This window comes from Bos grunniens, chromosome X (genome assembly GCF_055505025.1).
Source record: "Bos grunniens cultivar Pamir isolate PY7600 chromosome X, Bosgru_T2T1.0, whole genome shotgun sequence".
NCBI lineage: Eukaryota > Metazoa > Chordata > Mammalia > Artiodactyla > Bovidae > Bos > Bos grunniens.
The window spans coordinates 14,756,732-14,776,031 of record NC_141194.1 but is presented as its reverse complement, the minus strand read 5'-3'; the positions used below and the strand labels follow the sequence as shown (position 1 = coordinate 14,776,031).

The 19,300-nt window shown below is 37.4% G+C and overlaps 1 protein-coding gene across 18 annotated transcripts in view; it reads left to right on the top strand.

The window, feature by feature from the left end:
* ADGRG2 (adhesion G protein-coupled receptor G2) overlaps positions 1–19,300 on the top strand; it is a 127,335-nt gene that overhangs the window by 84,364 nt on the left and 23,671 nt on the right. For 8 of the 18 annotated variants that reach the window (XM_086388217.1, XM_086388218.1, XM_086388213.1 and 5 more), the window contains 12 exons: positions 391–438; positions 535–558; positions 1,998–2,036; positions 4,256–4,297; positions 7,676–7,729; positions 10,941–10,996; positions 12,057–12,112; positions 12,974–13,016; positions 13,480–13,517; positions 15,127–15,221; positions 15,763–15,829; positions 18,845–19,236. In XM_086388217.1, coding sequence (XP_086244343.1) covers positions 391–438; positions 535–558; positions 1,998–2,036; positions 4,256–4,297; positions 7,676–7,729; positions 10,941–10,996; positions 12,057–12,112; positions 12,974–13,016; positions 13,480–13,517; positions 15,127–15,221; positions 15,763–15,829; positions 18,845–19,236 — 954 coding nt within the window. The remainder of the gene's footprint in view (positions 1–390; positions 439–534; positions 559–1,997; positions 2,037–4,255; positions 4,298–7,675; positions 7,730–10,940; positions 10,997–12,056; positions 12,113–12,973; positions 13,017–13,479; positions 13,518–15,126; positions 15,222–15,762; positions 15,830–18,844; positions 19,237–19,300) is intronic. The other 10 variants (XM_086388225.1, XM_086388222.1, XM_086388223.1 and 7 more) reach the window with 3 other exon arrangements.

The window sequence follows — 19,300 nt, the reverse complement described above, 5'->3', positions numbered from 1 at the left end:
ATAAAACAGAGTAGAACCTATGTGTCAAATTATTAAAGTATAACATGTCTAGAACTGTCTGACTGAAAAAATTTGAAAATACTTTGTTGTGGTCCCTAAACTTATTTCCATAATATTCTATAGGTCACAGCAGGCTTTGCAGTCATGAGTCTCATGTTGGCTGTGAAATGAAACAGTTATATTTATTTCGTCTCCTAGGTCCTTTCTTTGTGATTTTTCTGATAAAATGTATACTCACTGAGTGATTATGGGACTTACAGGTTTAACTAGATATTGGTCTGATAGCATGTTGTCTACTTTTCGTGATTATATCTCAAAAGTTCTAACTCCTTAAAATTCAGTAAATAAATTTGTTTCAAAGTATTTATTGGAATTTTTTTTCTCCTGCAGCTGAATCATCTCCCGTTGATTTTGTCCCCTACTCCAATGGTACTCCAGGCAAGATTTTGAAAAAATTTAACCTATATTTACCCCAACTTGTTAAGCTTTGATTTAATTATACCTTTTTCTTGTCTTTTTTCTTTGGGATAAAAGAGGTTGAAACTACAAGCCTAAATGGTAAGAAGTTTTCTAAAGCAAGTAAAAATTGAACCCTTAATATAATGAATGAATGTGTAATGAATGATGTTGAAAGTTTCCTTATTCAAATAACAAACACGAACACAAAAAATCCCCCAGACTCTCAACCCTGGAGAGCAACCTAGATTTTCTGGTTTATCGTGGAAGAACAGTGTCTGCCACTCCCTATTCTCTGAAAGGAAAGAACTATCGATCACATTTTGAGAGCCTTCCTTACTTTCCGGAACCATGCCAACACACTGTACAGGACAGATTGTTTAAATGGGAAAAGCACATCCAGTGACTTTAATATGATTCAGCCTGGATTTAGAGGCACAGAGTGTTCAAAGACAGCCTTTTACAGAAGATTTTATCAATTTTTAAATAGTATCAAATACCAAAAAAAAAAAAAACAACCAACAACAACACTCTGGCTTCAGGAAAAGAGCAAAGAATTGGGCTGTATTCGAGGGAGGTGGGCAAGGCGGCACACTCTGTTCCCTTCCTCTGTGGGTAGACAGCTTCCATCTTACTGAAGTCAAAACCCAACACTTTTCACAATCTCTTAGTTAAAATGAAATCTCACCATGTGGTTGGTGGTTAAGGAGCTAAACAATTAGAGATGCAATGCATGCTGATCAAAACTGTCTTAAATTCACATTTGGTCCAGTGGAAAGGGCCAGACATTATCATTTTTATGTGCAATTACTTTTTTACAGTGAAAGAACATCTTTAAAATCACTTTGGCAGTAGTTTTTAGATCCCATTTATGTGGGGTTTTTTAAAAGTGTGATAATATAATACATACCTTTTTTTTCCCCTTAAAGTTTCATCCAGAATAATAAATTCTAGAAGGATTTTCATTTAAAGAAATACCAATAGGGTAAATTTTAAGTAAAACAAGATCAAAATGAGATTACCTTAAAAGTTGGTTAAATACCATGTTCAAGATCTCCGAATTTAAATTAGAATTCCTTAAAGATTGCTTTATAAGAGGATACCATTCGGTACAAATGCATTAAGCATCTATAGGGCTATGTATTAAAGTTAGTACTAACTGTAGAAGGGATACTAACTGTATCCCTTAGGGACTTTCATTATGATAGAGAAAAAAAGGGACAAAATATTAAGCAACATGAATGAGTTTATTTAAGTCTAATAATTATAGGAGTGTTGCTGTGTTTTAGGCACATAACATGTGTTCAGGAAACACATTTTTAAATGAATGCTTCTCAGGCATTGTCTGTGGGAGTTGGGGAGTGATAGTCTGGTAAGGGGGTGGGCAGCAAATACATTTGCTAGTGCCAATTGGCTTTTGCAAAACTCTCTTAACTTCTCCAGGATTTGAGGGAAAGTGAAATGTTTAAGGAACCTATGAAGATGCATGTATTTGTTAATCATGCCAATAAATTGTGCTAATTTTTATTATTTTGTTTCAGATGCTACTTCAAGCGTGTTATCTACTTTGAACAAAACAGGTAATGTCAAATTATTTCTGAATATAATAACTTGTCTTCTGTGGCTTCTTGAGTTTCTCACTGTGTTCCTCTGGGTTAGTAAAAGTTATCTCCTTGCCCATTTCCTATGACTCCAACTGTTGACTTATTACTCATTTTACTTTGAGCTCAAACTGTATAGTTCTGGTGTCACCACACTTCTGAGCTTCCAAACTCTTACAGCAATAGCATTCTATTTAAAATAACATTTATTATTTTTCTGATTATAGTAGTAATTCATCTTAACTCATAAAAATGAGGAATATAGAAAAATGCAAAGAGGAAAATTATAATCATTTTTAATATTACTTTCCTAAGACTATTACTGATAATAATTTGGTATATTTCCATTCACTATCATATATATATATAGTATGTATATGTGTATAACAAAATTGTCATAGTTTACATAAATTTTTATATCTTGCCCTTTTGACTTCATACTAAGCTATAAGTATTTTCCAGCATCCATTACTACTTTTTTGCTTCAGTGGATTTTATTTATTTATTTTTGCCACTTCATTTACTTTTTTAATTGAAGGATAATTGCTTTATAGAATTTTGTGGTTTTCTGTCAAACATCAACAAGCATCAGCCATAGGTACACCCATTTCCCCTCCCTCTTGAACCTCCCTCCCATCTCCCTCTCCCCTTCACCCTTCTAGATTGTCACAGAGCCCCTGTTCATTCAGCATCCGTAACTATTAGTGACTTAATAATATTCCATCTTGTACTGTATATGAACATTAAATTTGTTTTTACTTTTCAAATTAAAATAAATTTATATTAAAAAATAAAATCATAAAAACCTTGGGGAAAAAAAGAAAGAAATTGTTGCAGTGAACATCCTTGTGCCAATATCTTTGCATTCCTCCCTAATTTCTGTAGAATGCTCTTCAAGGATTAGACTTATTTAGATCAGCATTATGAATATTTTAAGGCCCTTGACACCTACTACGCAATTACCTTCTAGAAAAGTTGTACCCAACAACATTCCTTCCAGCAATGGATGAGAATGTCTTTGTAACTGTACCTTTGCCCAGAGCTGAGACTATATCATATTATTATATCTTCCTCTCAATTCCATAGGTTCCATTTTGCATTTTTTATTTGTAAGGCTAAAGAACTTTCTTCCCTAAAAGCACTTTCTTTTTTCACTAGAACCAGGAGTTCATTTCACAGTTGTGTTTTATTTACTCTGGAAAGCAATGTATTGGAACAAACCATATATTTAAAGGATTCTTAATGCAAAAGGCTGTCAGCCTTTATGATTACCACCAATCATTGCCCATGGCTCTTTCACATACTGAAACAGAAACTCGTCAATAATATATAGAAATGAGATTTCTGAAACTCAGAATGCCATCATCATTAAGTGCTCCTCCAAGATCTGACCTTGATGTTTTCTTCAGAACTTGCCACTAACCCTAGGAGACAGACCTTCTTAGCAAATCTGTGCCCTGAACACAGTCTCTTACATCATCCTTACAGTAAGGAATTATGAGCCTGATTCTCTCTTCACTGGAAACCAAGCCGTGGGCTCTGTCCCCAGAGTGTGTTGGGAGGGTATTTCTAAGGTTTGCTTCCTCAGAGTATGTTAATATTTGCCTGTGAATCAAGACTTTGAACAGTTCTCTCCTGGTTCTGCTATGAGCTTATTGTTTGACTGTAGTTGGATATTCTCTACTTCTCTGAGGATAATTTTATCTGCAGTAATATTACATTATTATTATATTAATGTCTTAAGAAAATAGCGGGATACTTCATGATATTAGAGTATTATAGCAATATTTTCGATCTTGTGTTTACTGTTTACATTAATGTTCATTCTGAATTGCCCTCTCTTTAAAATCTATCACATGAAGATCCTTATAATGACTTAATTCTGCATATCTGATGTGTAAATCCACATTAATTTGTCTAGCAGCAGCACATGGAAACTGTGGTAGAATTATGCAAGCAGTGGGGTGTGTAACAGATGTGATCCAACTGGGGAAACAGCAGTCCAAATCCAGACCCACCCTCTGCCAATGATCTGAGTACGTAAAGCTCATTCATCCTGCTGCTGAGATGACCAATAGTGTCTTGAAGGTGTCAACAGTATGATTTTCTTAATAGTTCACTGAAATGATACTCATGGTAAATTGTTTTTAAAAAATAAGTAACAATTCTGCTCTAATGTTTAAATTGCTTCTTTGCAGAAAAAACTAAAATCACTATAGTAAAAACCTTCAATGCATCAGGTATGACTTATTATCAATATGTAGACTTTCTTTTTTTATACCTAAAGTTAAATAAATAGTGGTGGGTGTTTATATTTTCTTTTACCTTTTTCCTGTCTTTTAAAAATGAAATCTGTACATAATGAATAGATGTTTATGCACTGGGTACCTTAAATTGTACTAAGTGTTTGGAGTTATATAATAATGTACTGTGTTGTGTGCTGTGCTTAGCTGCTCAGTTGTGTCCAACTCTTTGCGACCCCATAGACTGTAGCCCGCCAGGCTCCTCTGTCCATGGAATTCTCCAAGCAAGAATACTGGAGTGGGTTGCCATGCCCTCCTCCAGGGGACCTTCCCAACCCAGGGATCGAACCCAGGTCTCCCGCATTGCAGGAGGATTCTTTACTGTCTGAGCCACCAGGGAATAAAAGTTATTATTATATAATAATAATTAGACACAATTCCCACTCTCTAGAATCTCCTAGTCTATGGGGAAAGACAAGAGAAACAAACATAACTATATGAACATATGAGCGAATAAAGGCAATGATTACACAAGTGTTTCTGACATGGTTAAAAGGCATTGGAGATAGGAGGACTGCTGCTAATGATTATCAGTGGTATGCAGTTTATGAGGGAAAGATTCTTAGAGGAGTGAACCTCAGAAATTATTTAAATCCAAAAAGGGATGTACTTTTAAGTACCTATTATAAGATTAAGGATTCATGATTTGCTTAACAAAGGCTTCCAATTGATCCAAAGCAGGGTTTGGCAAACTATGGCCTGTGGGCCAAATATGACCCACCATGTATGCATGTAAATACAGTTTTATTGGAACACCACCATGTGCATTTGTTTATATACATTGTCTATGGCTACTTTCCTGCCACAATGAATAGTAAAGTAGCTGCAACAGAGACAAAAAATATTTTAGACACACAAAGCCCCAAATATTTACTATTTAACCCATTACAGCCAAAGTTTTCTCACTCATGATTTAAATGCTGACCTGTGGCCATATCCTTGGGGGAAATTATGGATAACAGCCCTAGCAATTGGAAAGAAAATTCTCAGTATGCATGAACAGCAGAAGACATATATCACTGGAAATGAAGGTACTACTAAAAATTTAGAGAAACAGGAGAGATGATAGAATGAAAAGCTTAGTGAGCAATAGACCAATGGTTGTAAAGAACATATAAACCATTACAACCCACCACCCGTATATTCTATAGTATTTGCATAGTATATGTTTTCAATGAGTTATATCCATAAGTAAGTATATTTTAAATGAAATCTTTCTATTTTGGTGTGGGTAACATTGCTGGACCAGTATAGAAATCTACATGTCAGGTACCTTTCACCATCTAAATTGTTTGCTCACAGAATCAAAACCCTTAGCTGAAACATGATGCCTACACACCAAATGTCAACTAAATCATTCTGGCAGGAACCACATCACATGTACTAACTCAAAATATAATTTTAGTTTATATCCAAACTAGTTCTCTTGGGAAAGAATTAAGCACTCATAAAGTGCAGTAGAAATAAAATAGCAACCAGACATTGCATACATAATTTTGACCAAACCAGACCTAACAAGGACAGCAAAATATTTCTTAATATGACAACCTTTTCCCCTCAGCAGTCTGCTAATACACAATCAACATTTGTCCCTCACTTTTGTTATAGATTTTTGATAATTCGCCAAAAGGGTGAAATTAATGAAGGAAAGATTCTCAGTGGAGTAAATTTTGAGCTCTTTTGAAATCAAAGAAAAGATGTACCTCTCTTTTCACCAAAGGAGAAGGTATTTCTTAGGTTAATATTTGTGAAGTTTTTTGTTCTAACATGGCTTATTTCTCCTCCTACTCATCTCTGCCTCCTTTGTATGCCTATGTCATCTGTTATACTGGCCATCACTCCATTTTGCCTTCACTATAACTTTTTATAACATCATGTGAAATGCCATGCTGGATGAAGCACAAGCTGGAATCGAGATTGCCAGGAGAAATATCAATAGCCTCAGATATGCAGATGACACCACCCTTATGAAGTGAAGAACTAAAGAGCCTCTTGATGAAAGAGAAAGAGGAGAGTGAAAAAGCTGGCTTAAAACTTAACATTCAGAAAACTCAGATCATGGCATCCGGTCCATTCACTTCATGGCAAATAGATGGGGAAACAATGGAAACAGTGGCAGACTTCATTTTCTTGGGCTCCAAAATCACTGCAGATGGTGACTGCAGCCATGAAATTAAAAGACACTTGCTCATTGGAAGAAAAGCTATGACCAACCTAGACAGCAACCTAAAAAGCAAAGACATTACTTTGCCAACAAAGGTCCATCTAGTCAAAGCTATGTTTTTTCCGGAAGTCATGCATGGATGTGAGAGTTGGACTATAAAGAAAGCTGAGCTCCAAATAATTGATGTTTTTGAACTGTGGTATTGGAGAAGACTCTTGAGAGTCCCTTGAACTGCAAGGAGATCAAACCAGTCTGTCCTAAAGGAAATCAGTCCTGAATATTCATTGGAAAGACTGATGCTGAAACTGAAACTTCAGTACTTTGGCCCCCTGATGCGAAGAACTGACTCACTGGAAAAGACCCTGATGCTGGGAAAGATTGAAGGCGGGAGGAGAAGGGGACAACAGAGGATGAGATGGTTGGATGGCATCACTGACTTGATGGACATGAGTTTGAGCAAGCTCCAAGAATTGGTGATGGACAGGGAGGCCTGGTGTGCTGCAGTCCATGGGGTTGCAAAGAGGCAAACACGACTGAGCAGCTGAACTTATCGCTTTTTATTTACTGGCCAGTATCCCTCACTAGATTGTAAGCTCCTTGAGGGCAGGGTCTGTATCTGGAACCTCCCAAAGCCTATAGAAGGTGGGAGATGTTCAGCCAATATTTTTTGACTTTTACAGGTTTTGCCCCTGTGAAAAGATATCACACATTGATGTTATTTCATACATATGTTTACATAAGGAGCTAAGACCAGCATTAGAGTGTTCATGGACTCTCAGGAAAGGAAAGAGGATCTATGAGTAAGGAAGGGCTACTTCATTTAAAGTCTCTATACTCAGTTGTATTCATGCTGTTCCTTCTTTATTGGGCAGAAAAGGGATTAATTGGGAATGGGACAAAGAAATTTTCGGGAGGAGTAGGGGATCGGATACTGACACACTAAAGAATGGTGTGAGTCCACTTCCATAGCTTAACTACTAAGAAATGAAAACTCATTCCTTTAGTTTTTGTGGAATTAATCATAGCCAGTTATATCCAACATATAGTATTTTGGGTACATGTTCAATGCCTGAATTTGTGAATTCTCTTAATGTTGTATTTAAGTGCAGGTGTTAACATGTTTAACCCGCTGGGTTGTGTTTTCTTTGCAGGTGTCAAACCCCAGAGAAATATCTGCAATTTGTCATCTATTTGCAATAACTCAGGTTAGTTCTTGTGTACATTACACATGGCCAAATAAATTAGCTCCACAGAGAAACGGTTTGTTTTCCAGCTGTTAAGTATATGATGTGGGACCCTCTGATTTATCTCTTTTCATCACACCTGGCTACCCAGAGTCTCAAATGAAAACCAAAGCAAATTTTAGATATGATTGAAAGTGAGATAATGGGTTAACTCCTTTAATATGAGAACATGAAACTCTGCAGCAAATATTTTTCACCATAGCTAATATCCTTAGAGTTAATTCATGAACATAATTAATAATGGATTTAATTATTGAAAGCCATTTCTTGTATATAAAGTCCTCAAGCTTTTCTATAGGACCTTCAGTATTATAACTTAGAAACAGGATGTTGTCTTTTGCTAAAAATAAAACAAACTGCTTTACTAGAATGTTGAAAATCTCACATACACCTCATTTAATTGGACGCTAATTGCAGGAGTGCCCATAGTGTATTTTGCCATCACTAAGACTGTCCACTGTTTTTAAAAATTAAAATGGAAACCTCTTGAGAACATGCTATTTTTGAAATGGGAATATTTTCCCTTCTGCCATGGGCCAGAAGGAGTGAAGCAACCACTTTTCTCACGTTGGTTTGGCTCTCTGGCCTCCCTTCCTTATTAAAATCAATGAAAGCAGATGTGAAAAACAGAAAAACATGGTGTGACAGGTCAGAACTGGATCACGGGAAGAGAGAAGAGGAAGGTAACAGAGTATTTTATAATGTTAAAAGTTTTAGTGTGGCTCCAATGATATAAAAAAGCCAATAATTATGGGAATACTTTCATTTTATTCTGTTCCTTTTAACAGTTTAATACTTTGTTTGAAAAACATAGGAAACAATTTCAAGTAACATACGTTAAGGTTGGATAGTTGAGAAAACAAGCAAACTTTCCATTGAAAAAATGTTCCACAAACACTTTCTATTTGTGTGAATGTAAAGTTTACTTACGTGAGCTTTCTGCTAGTAGTATTCTCCAAGTTGAATATAGCAGGAAAGTATTAGCTGACTTTGATTAAAGAAAAAAGAACGTTTTGGATACATTTCACTTCCATATATTGTGTAACTCTCTTCTCTCCTCACCTCCCGCCCCTCGTACCCCTCTCTTCACTGGATACTCCATAATTTCATTATTTTCATGCTTCATTTATGTTTTGGACTGGTGACTAATGTCTAGCTTAATGTTATGTCTACATGATGTTTGATAACTGTTTCAAAGTTGAACATTTAGTAAAAAAAAAAAAATCCTGGTCATCTTGAATAACAGATGCCGGGAAGCTAGTTGGAATAATGTTTTCCCCAGTTAAGCTACTGAATTGACCATTTGTTTTAGTGTCTGGTGAAAACAACCTTTTCAGGGGAGCAACTCTTTTGGCACCAGAAATTCCACAATATCCTGCCAGAAACCTTCACTTCTTACAGATTCCAATCTGGATTTATTAAGGGAAATGGAGGCTGGTGAGAAAACTGGGATCTGACCAGGTAGAGTCAGGCTGAGGGTCAAAAGGTAGTGGCTTCCTGGCTGCTCTGCTACCATTGTATGCCCAGCACATTCATGAAACTGAACATGTGCTCAATGAGACCGAAGGATGAACTTGGAGAATGGAGAGGCAAGGGAGAAAAATTGTGTGTCAGCACACATACAGTTGCTAAATAAGTTTTTAAAAGCTAAGATTTTAGCAAAAATGGACAAGCAGTTCTATGCATTTATAAATTACCTTTGGGCTTCCCTGGTGGCTCAGTGGTGAAGAATCAGCCTGCCAATGCAGGAGATGTGAGTTTGATCCCTGGGTCAGGAAGATCCCCTGAAGAAGGAAATGGCAACTTGCTCCAGTATTCTTGCCTGGGAAATCCCGTGGACAGAGGAGTCTGGTGGGCTGCAGTCCATGGGGGTCACAAAAGTCAGACACAACTGAGCAACTAAACAACAGCAACTGATTATCTTTGCTTTTAATAATTATGTAGTGTATTAATTTAAATTTCAGTATCAATATGCAGAATTTGGGGTTCTCAGTAGAAAGGTGGCTGGAAAAGGTAAATCATGTTCGCTGGTCTAATGGCATTGTCAGCCATTTTAAGTGGAAGTGGACTGCTGGGTCCTTGGCTATGGGAATCAGTTGTATTTTGGAGTGCAATGAAAGATGAGATTGGGAGGCCTTCCACCCTCTAGCTCAGGAGTTGGCAAACTACTGCACATAGTTCAAATAATAGCCTGTCACATGTTTTTGTAAATAAAGTTTCGTTGGAACCCAGCCATGCCATTCATTTATATACTGACTATGGCTGCTCTTACACTATAACCACAAAGTTGTATAGTTTCAACAGAGAACATATAGCCCACAAAAACTTCAAATATTTATTTTCTGATCTCTTACAGAAAAGTTGGTTGAGCCCTGCTCTAGTTTATACGATATCCCTGCCTTTCTGCTCAGGAGGCCAGTTTTTTGTCTCTAGATTATGAAGTGCACACAGTGTACTTCTGTTAAGGAGTCTCTGTTTTATTAGTTTCCACATGGAGCCAAAGCCCCTCCGAGTATACCCTGCAGGAAATGCTTTGAGTTCTGAAATTGAGTTCAGTATTTCTCAAAGCAGGTGTTTCCAAAACAGAGTTTTCTGGCTTTTCTGGGATGAAAGTCACAAGTTGTTCAACTGAAGAAAGGATTTGCTCTGCATTCTATTCAGGTTTCAAAGCAAAATCTCAACTGTGTTCCTAGGAAAGACAGTGCATTTGGTAACTGCATTTTAAAACAACAACAAAAACTGCAAATGGCAAGGAATAAATAGACTTCCATAAGGTAGCTTAACTGCTGAGAAATACTTTTTCTCTCCCTTCCCTGTCTCCTATAACTGCAACTATAACAGCTTAAAAAGATTTTCAGCATTAGAGCCACAGTTCCCCTAGTTAACATCTTGACAGAAAACAGTCTTGATGAGAAACAGGTAGGGATAAAATTTCTTGACAAGCAGATAAGCTTTTTCTTTTTCTGCATTGCCACATAAAATGTAGAGTTGATATTTTCTGAAAATTGTACTGATTGATAATCATTGAATAACTTTCTGAGAGAAAAGAGAGTAAATGTGAATAACAAAGACTTCGTTATAAAGTAATATGATGATCTTTTCCTGTGTCATATTAATCCTCAAACTCTTAAGGATGCAAGTCTCAGATTTCTTTTTGAAATTTTATTTTTAGCCTTTTTTAGAGGTGAGATCATGTTTCAATATGACGAAGAAAGCAATATTACCCAGGTAGGTTTTAAAGATTTTTTAATTGCAATTTAAAAATTGAATTCTCAGATATTCAAAGATTTAAGGTTCAAATTATTTATAATATTTTGCATATTTATTTTTATGACCAAATTTAAATAAAGTATGTGTTGTTGAAACACTAGCTTTGTCAAGAGAGCTTGATTTCATAATCATGGAGTTTTGTTAAAAATTATGTTTTAGTTTTCACTGGGTTTGCTGCTGAATATGAGTGTTTATATGATATAGTTCTATTGCCAGTCAGAATTTTAAATTATATTAGAAACTCCTAGCAATAGGAAATACCTTGATTCTAAAAATAGTCTCAATCTGATCCTGTTCACTCCCATCTGGGACTCAGACAAGTAGTATCAGCCTTCCCATAACCTAGATTGGTTCAGAAAGTGAAAAGTGAAAGTATTAGTCACTCAGTCCTGTCTGACTCTGTGGGATCCCATGAAGGGTAGCCCCCCAGGATCCTCTGTCCATGGAACTTCTCAGGCAAGAATACTGGAGTGGACTGCCATTTCCTCTCCAAGAGATCTTCCCCACCCAGGGATCGAACCTGTGTCTCCTACACTGCAGGAAGATTCATTACCATCTGAACCACCTGGTTCAGAAGCCCAGATTGGTTCAGAAGATCCCAGCCAAATATGGTTTGTTAATTCCATGAATATTTCCTGAGCACCTACTATGTGCCAGGCAATGAGCTAGGTGCTAGAAATGCAGTGATGGTTGTTACCAAGTATCCCTTTTTACATTCACACAGAGAGCTTTAATAGTGTTCTTTTGGGGGGAATTCTTGAAATAACAAAAGGTAGAAATTAGCACGTCAGACTTGCTGATTCAGAATATTTTTTAAAGAAAACATAAAAACAAAGACTGACTCAGCCAATATGTATTCACTCTTTTGCTAGACAATATTCCATGTAGTTAGGAATCACAGTCTTTGGGGTGTAGGTCTTTAGGTGCCCAACAAAACTAAAGAACAACTTCTTGTTAGAAAGTGTTATAAAACAAAACAGTGATTGCTATATTCTTAACGATGTTGTGCTTCTAACAGAATCAAGTTATGGCTAATGGCACGGTAACTGGAATCCTGTCTCTAAGGGAATTGAAGTGAGTAATCTTGCAGTTTGATTTAAAACCTAAGACATCAACTCTGGAAAGATACTTGTTGAGCTATCTTTACTTTTGGAAACGAAGAATAGGATAGAGACAGACCCAGGGGTATGAAGAATTGGTCCTTGAGTTCTTCACAAACTAACCATAGTAACCTGTTATCAACTAATATCCCCATGAGGATGTTCTCTTTGATGCTACTGAATTATGTAAGATCTTCACTAAACCAGATTTCGTTTTGCCCACTGTGCAACAAGCTAAAAAACTGAGAAGCCAAGACTTGGAGCAAAGAGAGGGCTTTTTCCTAACGTAGCCACACGAGGAGAACAAGTCTCAGATCTACCTCTCCAAAGGCCAGCAACTTGGGGCATTTATGGGGTAAAAAATAAAGTGGCAGGGCGGTCTGAGGTTGTGGAGTGTGGGGACCATGGCTGGAGAGTGCTGGAGGGTGGAGGAGGGTGTCAGTTGGAGAGAAGGAGGAAAAATCAGAGACAGAGGGCCCCCAGGGTGAGTGACTAGCCGGTCTCAGAAGTTTTGCCTTGGGCCAGCACTTCCTCTGGCCCTTTGTCAGAGGCAGCTGCCTGGGAGTTGCAGTAGCCTAATAAGTAATAAGATTGTTTAACCATAATTTATATCTTGCCATTGGCTGGAACCAATACAGCGTCTTTCTGGTTTGTTTCCCTTGTCATATTAATTAATTTTACCCACATAGGAATCTCTTACTGTACCCAGTATTTCTTCAAAGTGAACACTGCAAGCAATAAATACCATATGCTTCATGTAATTGCTAAAATTCTAACTTGTTTTGAACTTAACATCATCAATGATCGCCTTCATGTCAATTTCTCATTTTATTAGCAGACAATCAGAACTCAACAAAACTCTGGAAACCTTAAGTGAGGTAATCATAGTACATCCTGTACTTGTTTATAATTATTATTATTATTTGGGGGAGAGCCTGGAGTTCTGTATTCCTGAGGAGATAGGTCTTCAAATTACCCCCAAATCTGCTGTGTAAAAGAATGAATGGGCAAGTTATATTGCTCCAAAAATCAAAACTAGGCTCAATGGATGGATGTTACACAGGGATAGATTTTCCTTTAAGTAAAACCAAGTTTCTTAAAACCGGGGCTTCAGGAGAATGTGCTCCCTTGTGTGGTAGAGAGTTTCCTGACACTAGAGGTATCCAAGTAGAGCCTGAATAGCTTTGATCATGTCATTAATCTGGTAGGAATGAGAATTAGATCATTCCTAGGAGTTGTTGTCATTCTAAGATTCTGTGATGCTGTGATAAATCCTGGGTCATCTTGCCTGATATTTTCAATTATCAAACTAACATTAATACATTTTTTCTTTTGTTTCAGACTTATTTTACAGAGTGTGATGCAGCAGAGTCCCAAAGGTCAGTCATTTTTCATACCTTTTTTATTAAAGATCATTATTTCTCTACTCATGAGAAATAAAGTATGAGGAGTCTTAGGGTACAAATTCAAAGGTATTCCTCTAGAATAAATACACATTAGTGATAGTTTGGATATATAATTTTTTATTTTTCCAAACACATATCACAGTGACATCCATCTTCTCATTTCTTTATGAAGCTCAGAGGGGTGTGGGAGGTGTTGAACCATTTACCTCTGGTTCTATGAAGCTGAGGCTCATCACTGCCCTTAGCCCCACAGGCCACCAATAGGACCAACAAATGGCTCCCACTGGTCTAGTCAGGGTGAAGGCCACACAGAGAAGAAGGAACATAATATGGAGCTTGGTGAGGGACTTCCCTGGTGGTCCAATAGCTAAGTCTATGTGTTCCCAATGCAGGGGGCCTGGGTTCAATCCCTGGTCAGGGAACTATTAGATCCCTGGGAATCTAATTAGTCAGAACTAATAGATCCCACATGCCGCAGCCAAGAGTTTGCATGCTTCCGCTAAAGATCCCACGTGCCACAATGAAGATCAAAGATTCTGAATGCCACAACTAAGACTCAGCACAGCCACATAAATAAATAAAAATATATATTTAAAAAAAGAGACACTCATTTCAATTTTGAAAAAATTATGGAGCTTGGGGAAAGGAGAGAGGAGGAAGGAAAAGATCGGAAAGAATAAGAAATTAAAAAGTTCGTGCAAGGTTGAATCACAGATTGCCTGACAGCTATTTGAGGTTGCACATCATTTGAAATGTTGTTCACTGGCTGTCCTAGCTGCATAAGCCAACAAGAACAGCTTTTAGGTCAGTAGTCTGACCACCTGAATCTTGAGCATTCCATTCTAGTAAAAGTCCTAGAAAATAACAGTTTCTGCTCATCTAATGATTCACTGGTACAAATAATGACAAGTTTCCCATGAAGCTGTAGATTGGATCCCTACCCACCATATGTATTTAGTTATTTCACTTCTCATTATTTGCAACATTAATATTTTGTTCGGCATGCTGCAGTTCATGGGGTCGCAAAGAGTCAGACACAACTGAGTGACTGAACTGAACTAAAACCAAGACAAAAGTGAAAAAAGAAACAGAATGTCTTAAATTCCTAGTTATCTGATGACCTAAATGGAACTGCCAGAGTGGTTTTGGATTTAAGAGACCTTGATATTTGTCTAGGCTGGGATGTCAAAGGGCTCTCATGTTGAAAACCCATTGGCCTCCAGAAACCAGGCAAGCCGCTACCGCTCAGACTCTAGGTGTCAGGATACTTGTCTTCGTAACCAGGTTTCCACCCCCACATGTTCATTATGCAGGTAGGCAAAACGAATCAGCAGCTGTGTATGGTCAGAGGGTCTCTGGTTTGCATTCTCTGTGAATGTAAACCTCTCTAAATGCTCTGTCATAGGAAATCTTTGGGGTAAAGTTCCACCCATGGTAGGTGGGTGTTTACAAGCTTATTGGGGTGACATTGCAAGTTAACAGTGTCAGTGTCCCCTTTCCCCACTGTTTGAAAAAGAGCTACAAATATGTAGGTAGGTTTCCAGTTGAGTAATGCTCTGGTTATATATATTTCTCTTTACAGCACAGTAAATTGTACATTCACCATAAAATTGAATAAGACAATGAACATATGTGCTGTGATGGTTGCTTTCCAAACAGTAAAGATTCGACCCATGGGTAAGTTGTCGCTATCTTTATGGTCGTGTTCATTTTCAAATGACTTTGATGTAATCTTTTTCAAATCGAAAATATAATGAATAAATTTACATATGTTACAACTTTCTGTTTTGAGTCTTTTGTCGTTGGGCAGTTGTTAGGGATCTCTAAAAGGTGCTTTTTCCTGCTTTCTCAGTAAAGTCTCAGTATACTGTTTTGGAAATCAGAATAAAACAACCCTATTGAGATAGAGAATTCTATTTGGGGTGCTCGATCGATTGCTGCTGGGATATATTTACTTCGGAATTTCTCTTAGGAGTTGCTGAAGAGCAATTGATACTGCATACAACCCCATATTATTCATTCAATAAATATTTTAAGCACTTATTATTTATATATAATTGTCAATATAATGGAATCCAATTTATTTTATCATCTGTTTCAGACTTAAGTTCTTTAAAATGCCATCAGTGTGAGCATCATAATACTTGAAGGATCTGAGCTTCTCCCTTGCCTTGTTCTTGACCTTGCATTTTCATACTTTTCCTTTTGTCTCCTCCAGAACAGTGCTGCTGTTCTGCCAGGACCCCCTGCCCTTCCTCCCTGGAGGAGGTAAAGAAACTGCAGTGGTATGTAGCAAATATGCTGATCCTTTTCCTAATAATAATAATAATAATTTAATCACCATGCTGGCTAAGGAATTTTGAAATTTTGATGGTGAAGAAGGGTTTTCAATTTTAGGAAAAAAAGCAATTTTCTTTTGTATGAAGTTTCTGTTGCCTGAAATCAGTGATTTGCAATCTTGGTTGCACATTAGAATCACCTGAGGAGTGTTAAAAATATTCTGCCTTCCCAGCCTCACCACCTGAATGTGTCCTCATATTTAAAAGTTTTTCCAGTGTGGTATAGGAAGAATAGTATCTTAATGTTATTTGTACTTATCTTATTAAAACTGTTTGGACATTTCTTTCATATATTTGGGGCCATTTTTGTATCATTTCTGTGAATTGTGTGTTCATGTATTTTTCCCATTAGATATTTAATCAGTTTTTAAGAGAACTGTATATATTGTGGATAATAGACCTTTGTCTGTGGTATACGTTGCAAATATTTTCTCCCAGTTTGTCAGTTATCTTCTGACTTTGTTTATGAAGTTTTTGTTATGCAAATAAAAATTTTAAATGTACCTAAATTTTATCAATCTTTTATTTTATTGCTTGTGGATTTAGAGGCATTATTTGTAGCCTTTCCCTACACCTAGATATAGAGAAATTCATCTTTGTGTTTTTCTAGTACTTATATGATTTTTGTCTACATTAGATCCACTTGGAATTTATTCTTATTTGGTGGGAGGCATGGGAGTAATTTAATCTTTTCCAAATGTCTATCCAGTGGTCCCAGCACCATTTATTAAAAAGTCCACCCTTTCCTCAGTGATCTGAGATGTCACCTTTGTCATATGCTAAAGTTTGGTAGCTATTTGGATTAAACTACAGATGTTAGATGTTAACATTGGGGGAAGCTGGGTGAGGAGTGTATGAATCTCTGTGTTATTTTTGCAGTGTTTCTGTAAGCCTACAATTAGTTCAAATTAAAAATGTTTTAAAATTTTGATTTCTAGTCTCCACCCTCAGTAATTCTGGTTAAATGAGTCTGGGGCATAGCCTAGGGATTAAGAGTTTTAAAAAACTTTCCTGGTGGTTCTAATGGGCAACTGAAGTTGCAAATCACTACCTTAACCTCTGCCTCAGTGGAGGTAAGCAGGGAGATGGATTCTTCAAAATAGTAGATGATCCCAAAAGTCATGGATGGTGTGATCAAAAGTGTATGAAAATATACATGGAAAAACCCAGGAATTGAATGAATGAAAATGCTCACAAGAGTTCCCAGTGATTGGCCTGCCTGCTGGATGGTCATTTTCTTGTTTACTTTTTTTTTCTTTGCAGCATTTTGTATACTTTTCTACAGATAAAAATTGTATTTTTTAAAAAAGGACATGAATTTTTTAATATGAAACTTCTCATATGGGAATAAAAGGCTAAGTGTAGCCTGTCTGCCCTTTGTGGACCAAATTTCTGGGATATATTGAAACATTAGGCACCTAGGAGTAGCTGAAGAACTTTAGTTAAGGATGTGTAGCATTTTATGTAATAAAGGTAAAGAGTACTTGAGTTTTAAGCTTAATATACCCCCATCAAGGTGGAGGGTTGAACCCCACTTGGGAGATGGAATTTCTGAAAGCATCAGGATCCAATGAGGAGACTTTACTGTCACCTCAGGACCAACTAAATCAGACACTGAGGAGAAGGCCACAGAAATCTCTAATTTTTAAAAGGTCCTCTGGGTAATTCTCAGGCACAGCCAAGATTGGGAACCACTGGGCTAAAGTAACATTAAGGGTGTAGCTGATGTATAAGCTGGGACCACCCCTTTGGCCCCAGCTTGATTCATTTTTTTCATTCAGCAACATTTCTTCATCAGGTACTGTATGCTAGTTAGTACTTTGGCAGGCTATGCAGTATAAAATTGATTCTGGCAGATTTCTGTGCTCATCAATTTCACACAAAATTGTATATTGTTAATTCCAACTCAAGATTTTCTTGAAACAAAATTCAGTAAGTTGAAGCAAAAAATGGCTGTGTGATTTACCTTTCCCAGTGTCACCAATGCATGTGAATGACCTAAATTTGAAGTTTCTTGGAAAGGAAAAGCTTATTTGTGAACCACCAAGACCAGTATGAGAATTTCCTGAAATTAAAAACTCTACTGTACAAATCAATAATAATTATTTTTACATATTTTTCTATTGATCAATATGCAGAAGATTGTAATTGTAATTAACAGAATTATGTACTTTGTAAAAAGTGTAAGAAAAAATTGAAGAACATTTTATTGTTACTGACTAATTTAGAGCTGCTTTTCAGTTTACTCCTTACCCCTTTGAGCTCAGTGTTAATACTGAGTTGACACAAGAGTTAGTGAGTTAGTGTATCTATTATGGATGGACACACATAGTTTTGAAATGGGTATGCTTTAGTTTGGATGGACACACATAGTTTTGAAATGGGTATGCTTTAGTTTCTAAGTCAAATCAGTTGTCTTAAAAATGATGAGCCAGTTTTGTCAGTGTGGATTTGAATATTATAAGAAAATTACATTTTGGTATTTGATTCTAATTTTAGAAAAATGTTAAGTTTGTTTGAAACAGTTTGGGCCTGTGATTCCATTTTTTTTTTAAGAATAAATTTTGTGAAATCTAAAAAGACTCCTAGTATATGGAAACCACCAGTTTGGTTGCAGGGCATTCAACAGCTCCCTTCCCAAGAAGTACCTGGCAGTGGTACATGCTCTTCTCAACTGACTGAAAAGTGATGACGTGTAGAATCAGGGAGTAGCAGTGAACAAGTGAAGCAGAACTGTGAATTCAAAAAAGAGCATCCCTCCTGGCTAATTCCTCTCCTGGGGAGAAGGTGGTGGAAGTGGGCAGGGGCAGGAGACCATTGGCAGGTACACAGAGGATCTGCAAATGCAAGTCCACAACGGAGCCGTGTCGCCTTGGTGGTGTCACATGGTTGCCACGAGAAGAGCTTAGCCTCTGTAGCTTGTTTGTGTCTCATATGCATCTCTCTGATTCTTGCCTTTAGTGACCTGCAGGATCCCGTTGAGTGTCTCGCTCGTCATCCACACGGCCCACCATTCTCTTCTTCCAGCAATGCCATCCCAGTTGCTCCTCCGGCCACCATTGTGTCCCAGATCTCTAGTGCCTTCTCTTTTGCTGAGCCTCTAGCTCATCCAGTTGTAACCCAGAGCCCTCACTCTCCAACAGGGGTGATTCCACTACCTTCTCCCCAGCCTTCAGCTCCCATAACTTCCAGCCCAGCCATTGATATGCCCCTGCCATCTGGAACTGTCTCTTCCCCTAAGCCTCCACCTGATCTTCCCCTCACCCTGTCCCCTGGGAAGTCGTCAGCCCCCTCTCCAACCATGTCTGCCCCTGTGAACGTCAACACGACCGGCATACCTCCTGACAAGACAGGTAAATATGACAAGCCACACTGCTCCCATGTTTTTGTCATTCGAGCCACCTGAAACCCAGCTGC